General features: G+C 33.5%; 1 protein-coding gene across 1 annotated transcript; it reads left to right on the top strand.

Moving 5' to 3' along the window:
- The first annotated feature begins 4,577 nt into the window (after window positions 1–4,577).
- Window positions 4,578–8,537, top strand: LOC136202150 (pectinesterase-like). The gene is made up of 3 exons (XM_065992655.1): window positions 4,578–5,292; window positions 5,512–5,980; window positions 7,822–8,537. Exons 1-3 carry the CDS (start codon window positions 4,762–4,764, stop codon window positions 8,511–8,513), a joined length of 1,692 nt encoding a protein of 563 aa, XP_065848727.1. The 5' UTR covers window positions 4,578–4,761; the 3' UTR covers window positions 8,514–8,537.
- Window positions 8,538–9,124: the final 587 nt, after the last annotated feature.

The raw sequence follows: 9,124 nt of genomic DNA, 5'->3' as shown, positions 1-9,124 counted from the left end.
TTTGGCGAGGTATTTCTGCTTTGTCTGGGAGGCGTCTGACTTTGGATGATGATTTCCAAACTCTGATTTTGGAGGCTAGTAAACAAAGGTTTAGTTCACAAATTGCTGAACTTTGGTCTGCAGCAATTGTTAGCACTGTGTGGGCTCTTTGGTTAGCAAGGAACAATCAAATTTTTAATGATGATAAACCAGTAATTTCTTTGGTTCTTCGGTGTATTTGGAACGCAACTCGTGAAGCGACAAATCAGGATCGTGGTTTTACTTGGAATTCTTCTGTGGAATTACAAATTCTTAGGAAATTGAAAATTGATAGAAGATTTCCTAAGGGACCTCGTATTATTCATGTGGTTTGGCAGCGTCCTCCGGTCGGTTGGACTAAGTTTAATACTGATGCTTTTGTTTTGGGAGCCTGGGTGCTGCGGGTTGTGGCGGTATTTACCGTTCCTCAAATAGTATGTTCCTTGGTGCTTTTGCATTCCCGTTTGACGTTTCTTTTGATTTTTTAGCTGAGTTGAAGGATGCCATTTATGCAATTCATACGGCTTTTGACAAAGGTTGGCGTCACCTTTGGTTAGAGAGTGATTCGACTTATGTTGTTCAGTTGTTGCGTAGTAAGTCAACTACTGTTCCTTGGGTGGTTCATCAGAGTTGGATTGATTGTTTATCAAAATTAGATTCCATGCAATTTGTCATTTCTCACATTTATCGTGAAGGAAATGCGGTTGCTGATTCTCTTGCCTCTTTTGGTCGTATGGCTGATAGTTTGCATTGGTGGGATTTAATTCCTGATTTTTGTTGCCCGACTTTTTTGCATGATCTTGTGGGGCGTGGTTCTTATCACTTCACTTGATATGGTTTTGTTTTAAACTTTTGTATTTGGTTCTTTGTAACTTTTCTTTTCTTCTTTAATAATATTGGTTCGGGTTTGCTGTGATTTTCAAAGGTGCCAGCATAGCTGGGATGTCTGTTTTTTACACTCTCTCGCTAACCGGCCTTCAATCAAAAAATATTTAAAAGGATTTTTAAAAGTTGAATTTACAATTTTTTTCTATTTTAATTTACATTGCTAAATTGGGGCTTTAAATGATTTCAAGAGCTAGAGTAATGGAAACCATGTATTACAGTAAAAGGGTTTTGTCTCAACAGGTTAGAGATGCAATGCTTGGCATGCTAGTTAGTTATTCTTAACAGTCTACAAAGATAATATTATTTCCTTTTCAATAGGGTTTTAGTTAGATAGAGTTGCATATTAAAATAGACGATTATTTAAAAGTTTCGATCACAGAAGGAATTGAGTCTAGTAAATTATTAAATTGTCACAGCCTGAACTTTATATATTGAAAAATAATAATACAAAGAAACTGAAAATGAAAGACTCCTAGTAGCAGTGTCACGAATCTAACGGTATCTTCAGTATGAATTAACTATATTGGTTTAGTGTCACACGTAACTATTCTGGTGTCAGATAAAAATAAGTCTCGTAAAAGTGTTTGGTTTAAAATTTAGTGTTAAATTTTGATTTTAATTGTAGAATAATTATTTAAAAATAATTATTTATGATTGTGATACTTTGAAAGTTAGGTCAAAAAATAAATTTGAGAATATTATATGATTTATTTATGGATTGAGAAAATTTAATTGAGAACGTTATAATATTGGGGTTTTTTACATCGATCTATAGTAATCCGGACGAGTGGTTTTGATAAACTTTTATGTTTAAGAAGTGGTGGATCGATTTTATTAATTGGTTCGCCTTTTAGACTTATAAACATTTGTTATCTTATCTACCCTTCATATTCGATGTCGTTTAGGGTCGGGTTTGACAACTTGTTGCTCATTTGTGAGGTTAGATTAGTTCCAGGGGGGTGAATGAAACTATTGGTTAATTTTAACCTTTTTATAAAATTTCTCACTTAGCGTTTAAATGGCTTAGCACAGAGGCAAGCTTCAGAGTTAGATGCAAGTTTAGTTTACTGAGTTAGTCAGTCTATTGAGCTTGATTCTGCTTTTAATGAATGCGCTCAAAGGACAGTTCGTTTAGTGGAACTTCTGACTTCTTAAGATTAACAGTTTAATAATCGCTTAATTGTTAGAGCTTATATGTGAAATAACAATGTTAGAGCAAGCAATATAATCAGAGGTGATAAAGGTAGAGTTAAGAAATACGTTACTCAGCAGATTTATACTGGTTCAACCTCTCGCTTACATCCAGTCCTCAGAATACATTCGTCTGAGCTTTAATCCACTAAATCACTTTTTAACGAGAGAGCACAAACTTTTATATAATAGACAGAGCTTCTGTAAAGTACATTCATTTACACTCACACCCAACTATCTATCTCTCTAGTTATTTGCCTATAACCGAAGCAAACAATAGAGCTTTTGATTTACAGATAGAAAATGAGTTCTAATATAGAAGAACTATCTCTCTATTAGACTTGCACAAATATTGAAATGATTGTGTATTATAAATATTGCTCTAGTTTCACTTGGAAACTTTTTTTTTTATCTCTTTTCAGTGTTTTATAATTCTTCAGTTGTGAATGAGAATTGCATTGGCTTTTATAGTGCAAGCTTTAGGGAGAAATCCATTTGAATTTCAAACTAGTCGTTTGGAGGGAAAAACGACTTTTGTCACCATCAGCTTCTGACTTTTGTCTCTTGAGTCGCACGTTCTTCTGTCTTTTGGAATGGTAGACCTTGCAGTCTGCAATCTTTCCATTTTTAGTAACAAAGGAGAGACGTTGGGGACAAGAATTCTTTAGCTTGTCCTTTTAGCCAATTTGGGAACGACGTGATATGACTCAATCTCAGTGCCTGCTTTGTCTCACTTCTTGCTTCTAAGCTTCTAGACTTTAGGCCATAAATGAGCCTTGGGCCTTTGTCTTTCTAAGACCTTTTTGCTTTGTGTTTAACTTAATGCTTGAGTTATAATCAACATGTAACAAACTCATTAGCATATAAATCAAACTTAATTTAATTTTTAAATTAAATATTTTGGGGATCTACTTTCCTTATTAATTATTTTTGTCATAATAAAAAACCTATAGAAATTGTGTTTCAACATAATTCACCCGAATTTGAATTAGTAGGGTCATATAATTCCTACATGTTTATGTAATATTTTATTTAAAATCGAAAAATTGACATAAAATTCAAGGTCAATATTTTTAAACGTTACACTTAGAGCCACCTAGAAGCCGTCCAGACGGTAAAAAATTAGGATCCCTTCAAGCTATAAGTCAAGAAGTAAAAACCGCTATAATAAGATAGAGAAATAGCTACATTTTTTCCCACCCTTCTCTCAATTGATTTAGCTTTTTAAGACTTTTTTCCCACAAAGCCACCCTGCTTGCGACAATAGATCATGTTGATTCGGTTGACGCAGAACAACCACCAATAGTTGCATCTGATAAAGACCAATCATCGACAACGAGACTAGTGTCAGCATTCTTTAGCATTGATCTAGCAGCGAAGGCAGCTGATAGTCCAATAGCCATTGATCGTAGCGGTCCATCCAAAAAGGAGAGGAAAAAATAAGGGTATTGGGAAAAAATAGCAATTTTCCGAAATATAAACCAATTTATACCGTTCGACTTGAGAAAATTAGAACGGTGTTATAAAAATCCTCGCTTGTACCGATTTTTAGAACACCATATGTTACTAACACGTACACTTATAAAAAAACATATCAAAATGCCAATAATTAATTTTGCTACGTATAAGTTAATCACAAAAAAAACTAGCTAATTTTTTTATTATGTTATTAATATAGTTACAAACAATTTTTCTAGATGCACGAAGCGGTTCCAATTTATTTAGGATTAATACACTTTTTGACCTATGATCTATCCAAAATTTTGGTTTTTGGTTCCTGATCTATTATTTGGTAAAATTTGCTCCCTGAACTATTCAAAATGTTAGTATTTGTCCATGACCTATTATTTGATAATATTTGCCTTTTGACCTATCCAAAATTGGTGAAATCTCAACCATCCACACTGGTTGAGATTTCACCAATTTTAATGTTACTAAATAATAGGTTAGAGGTAAACATGAGCGTATTGAATAGGTGAATGCCAAATGTTACCAAATAATAGGTAGGAGGTAAAAGAAAAACTAACATTTTAGATAGGTGAGGTGCCAAAAAATATTTTGAGTCATTTATTTACAAATTTATTTAGAAAGTTTGATATGGTAGTTAAATGACAGAAAAACCAGACTGTTCAAAATTTCTATTAAACAAGAATAAAACTAATGTTATTTGAAGATAAAATTTACCATTTTTTAAGTAAGAGTTAGATTGTGGCAAATTTGTAGCTTATATGGTTGTTAATTTCTTAAGATATTTCCATATGTATTAAATAAGTAAAAACATTCACCCATAACTAATAAGTTATGTGGTCTTGTATCATAATAGTCTCTTCCTACCTACAACTCCATTTTCCACCTAATTAAAAAAAAAATTTCGCCAAATGCAATATAACTTCAAACCTACCAAATTTTCAGTTTCATATTGTATAAAAATTGGGCCTTGAATTTTGAATTATACCAAAAAATCAAATGAAAAATTTAAATCCAACAACTCATTTTTATATCTCTAAGAAACTAGAGGGGAAGGAGCTAACCCTAGTATAAAGAAGAGTCAATAGTCAATACCATATCCACTCAAAACTCGCAGTGCAACCCCTTATTTTTTGGACTTCCCTTCCCCCCCTCCCTTCTCTAACTGTATATTCACAGCACAAATTAACAACAACAATGGAGCAAACATTAGCATTTCCTCCATTATCAAACTCCAGAAAACTCCAATTCTTTCTTCTCTTTCTGTTTTTCACTGGTGTAGCCTCATCAAATGAACATGAAATATCAGCAGCTCATTCCATACTCAAATCCTCCTGCAGTACCACATTGTACCCTGACCTATGTTTCTCTGCAATCTCAACTCACCCAAATGCTTCAACCAAAATTAAGTCTGCAAAAGATGTCATTCGTCTTGCTTTGAATGTCACTCAAGCTTCAGTTCAACGAACTTTCTCAAAAATCAGCAAACTTGCTTCTAGTCGTACCAATTTCACTCTCCGGGAAACAACTGCTTTGAAAGATTGCTTGGAAATGCAGAATACTACTCTTGAAGAGATTAACATGGTTATGGAGGAGTTCAATCATTATCCTTGTTTGAATAAATCCTTAGCAGAACATGCTGAGGAACTCAATATTCTTCTTAGTGCTGCTATGGCTAATCAACAAACTTGCATCGACGGTTTCTCTCATAATAAAGCAGACCAAAGGGTTCGTTTCCTTTCTTTTACATGATTCCATCTTTTCAGATTCAAATTCAGGGCGGAATTACAGGAAGTCACCGTAAACCCCCAAATCGAAAATTACTTTTAACGACTGAATATTTAGAAACATAGGATTCCCGTCGGTAATTTAGTTATTGGCGATGAATATCTCCGTCGCGGATATTTAATCTAAAAAAATCTGTGTAATTTGTTATGAATTTTTCAGGTTCGGGATTTAATTATCGGCGACGAAATGAATGTGCTTCGGCTATGTAGCAACGCTTTGGCATTGATAAAGAATATGACAGATACAGATTTAGCAAGAGAGAAAAATTCAAATTCATTTTCAAGGAAGAAGCTTGAAGAGGAAAATGGAATGGGAATGGGATGGCCAAAGTGGTTGTCGGCCGGTGACCGGAGACTACTGCAGGCGACAACAGTGACTCCTAATGTGGTTGTGGCAGCTGATGGGAGTGGAAATTACCGGACGGTGTCGGAGGCGGTGGCGGCAGCACCGGAAAGGAGTAGTAGTAGATACATTATAAAAATAAATGCAGGAGTATATAAAGAGAATGTGGATGTTCCGTCGAGGAAGACTAATATTATGTTTGTCGGTGATGGGAGGACGACCACCATTATTACTGGTAACAGGAATGTGATTGATGGCAGCACTACTTTTAACTCGGCAACTGTTGGTAAGTTTTTTGTTTTTTTCTCCATTTTTATGAACATTAGATAGAAATTATGATCTATTTCCATGCTCTTTACTTTTAAAGGACAGACCCCAAAATTCAATAATTGTGAGTAATTTTTTATTTTTAGTATAAAAAGCTGATTGTTATTAGACAAATGGTATAGTAGTAATATTAGGATGGTTCCCAAAAGTTAGGTGGGCAAGGACTTATAATTGGCGCAGGATCTGAAATGGTCTATGAAGGAGGATGAATTATTATCCTTGACTAGTAAATATGTCAGCTACCCAATACATATCTCTAGTGCCTCATTTATGTAGCTCACGAATTTACATCTCTTTTCAATAATGCTATAACTCCTATCTGTAACTATAAATTTAAGTTCATGTCATAAATGTTACCTTATAGGGTGTAAAGCTAATTTAAGTTACTTGGTCAAACTATGTCACCCCTTGTCTAAATATTGAATTCCTGCTAAAAAATATTAGATAAGAGATTTTTTTTGAAAAATAAAATATTTTTTGGTGTTTGACTACAATATCAGAAAATGGAAAGAAATGTAGTGATTACTATTTCAAAAAAGTAAGAAGAAACGGTGTATTGGCCCAAAAAAAACTTAAAGAAAATATTTTATTCTTTTTAAAATGATAAAATATTTCAGTTTCTTCGTATACTGTTGTGTTAACTAATCTAAAAAATCCATCGTTGATTTAGTATTCTAAATAAATGTTTTTATATACAATATTTCCTCGCAAACAAACGTGATCTAAATATATATAAATTATACAGTGACATCAAAGTAATTTAAGCTAGTAATTTTTGTCATATTAAACCTCCATTTCATATTTCTATTGTGTGATGAAAGCTTCGTAAAATAATGCTGGGGTTGTGATTTAAGAGTTATAGGTGGGTTCAAAGGTATTTTCTTATAAAATGGTTTTAATTTTTCATTTCATCACAACTTTTAATCATTTAGGATTTTCTGTCTTTTTCTTTATCAACTTTAGATTTTTTTTTTTTTTTTTTGCTTTTGAAATTTTAGTGATTTGATTTTCATCATATGACTTTATATAAAGAGAACTTTATCACAAGGTTTAAACTTTAAATCAGTTGAGACCATTTTGATAAGGGTGTGTTTAGGGATATAAATGAGCGGAACTTAAACTTTAACTGAGCTGAGATTGAGTACGATGAAATTCGGTTCGATTATAGATTTATGAACAAACTTGATTATAATATTAATAAACACCCTTTTGAATAAACTTGGTTCGATTATTTTTTTAATAATAATATTTCTATAAAATGGAAAATGTAAAACAACTTAATTTTGTAGTTTACAAAACTATTTTGTTTTGTTTTAAAGAAATCTCAAATGATATAGTTAATAAGTTGTTTGCAAGAGCGAAGTTCATGAAGAAATTAATGAGTCGCTTGCGAGTAAAGCTGGTGAATCAGCTCATGAACAACTCAAGAGTAGCTCACGAATATGATGTTGAACTTGAGGTCATCAATTTTCTAACGAGCTGTGACGAGCCGAGCATGAGCAGAACAAAGATTGGCTTGACTTGACTCGGCTCGGCTTGATTCAACCCTAAATGAGTTACCTAGTTAAGAAAAGCGTGAGCGGGGTTTAGTATGGCTAAAAATAAATGTTAAGTGCTTTGGCGTGTTAAAATAAAAGATTAGACACTCAACTAAAATTGGAATCATAGGGACTTTAAGATGCTTTGTGCCTAAAATATAGTATCTTATTTTTATAGCTCAAAACTCAGAAGCCAAAAGAACCAACATTTACATTATGTTTTTGATGAAGTAAAATTAAGAATTATCCAAAATGATTGCAGCTGCAGTAGGGGACATGTTCTTAGCCAGAGACATAACATTCCAAAACAGCGCAGGACCATCAAAAGAGCAAGCAGTTGCACTCCGAGTAGGCTCAGACCGCTCCGCATTTTATCGGTGCAGCATGATAGCATTTCAAGACACTCTTTACGTCCATTCACTCCGCCAATTCTACATCAGCTGCATAATAATAGGCTCCGTAGATTTCATATTCGGAAATGCAGCAGTCATATTCCAAAACTGCGACATTCATGCCCGTCGCCCCAACCCAAGCCAAAAGAACATGGTCACCGCGCAAGGCCGCGATGATCCTAATCAGAACACCGGAATAGTCATTCAGAAATGCAGAATAGGCGCGACCAGGGACTTACAGGCCGTGCAGAGCATGTTTCCTACGTATTTAGGCCGGCCTTGGAAGCTATATTCGAGGACTGTAGTAATGCAGAGTGAAATAAGTGATGTTATTAACCCGGCCGGGTGGTTTGAATGGAATGGTGATTTTGCACTTGATACTTTGGTTTATAGAGAGTACCGGAATACCGGACCGGGTTCTAATACTGCTAATAGAGTTACATGGAAGGGGTATAGAGTGATGAGTAGTGATGCAGAGGCAGAGGTTTATACTGCTGAAAATTTTATTGTAGGAAGTAGTTGGTTGCCTTCTACTGGATTTCCTTTCTCTCTTGGTTTGTAATTTCTTAGAAAGTTTTGGTGACGAACAGTGTAATGTATGATCTATCTTTTGGAATTGAATAATAGGAAGGATTTTCAATTTTAATGGCCAAACTTGTATTCTATCATGTTTAATATTATACTAACATTGAGATCCAATTAAAGAAAACCCGTTAAAATTAACAAAATGATCACTTGAAAATAACAAGGTTGTAAAAAACGCTAGACGCTAATTGTGCTGTTAGGGTCCCACAAATTAATCTGGGATTAGTTGGATTTGTTCGTTTGTATTTTCTAATTTGTTGATAAACAAATTATTATATAAATGAAATATAAATGATTTAATATAGAAAAATGTATATTTATACCATATATCGTCCAAAATGTGTAAATAACAACATTTCAATAACAATGTCATTGATAACTAATTTAATTAACAAAAAAATATGAAATAATATTTTTAAAGTGTTAAATTATATCATGTAAACAAGTAGTAGATAACACAAAAACAAAAATATACATAATTCAACGATAGCAATACGACAATTTTCAAAAGCAAATTATAATAAAGCAAAAAACTAAAAAGATAATACTATTAAATGTTTTTTGTTCCAATTACCGCTTAGGTACTTC

Source organism: Euphorbia lathyris, chromosome 8 (assembly GCF_963576675.1).
Source record: "Euphorbia lathyris chromosome 8, ddEupLath1.1, whole genome shotgun sequence".
Classification (NCBI taxonomy): Eukaryota; Viridiplantae; Streptophyta; class Magnoliopsida; order Malpighiales; family Euphorbiaceae; genus Euphorbia; species Euphorbia lathyris.
This window is presented reverse-complemented; position numbering and strand designations above follow the sequence as displayed.

Coding starts and splice junctions, on each gene's coding strand:
- LOC136202150 (XM_065992655.1), top strand. CDS start 4,762: ATGGAGCAAACATTAGCATTTCCTCCATTATCAAACTCCAGAAAACTC. Junction 5,293..5,511: donor ATAATAAAGCAGACCAAAGG/GTTCGTTTCCTT, acceptor TGAATTTTTCAG/GTTCGGGATTTAATTATCGG. Junction 5,981..7,821: donor TTTTAACTCGGCAACTGTTG/GTAAGTTTTTTG, acceptor AAATGATTGCAG/CTGCAGTAGGGGACATGTTC.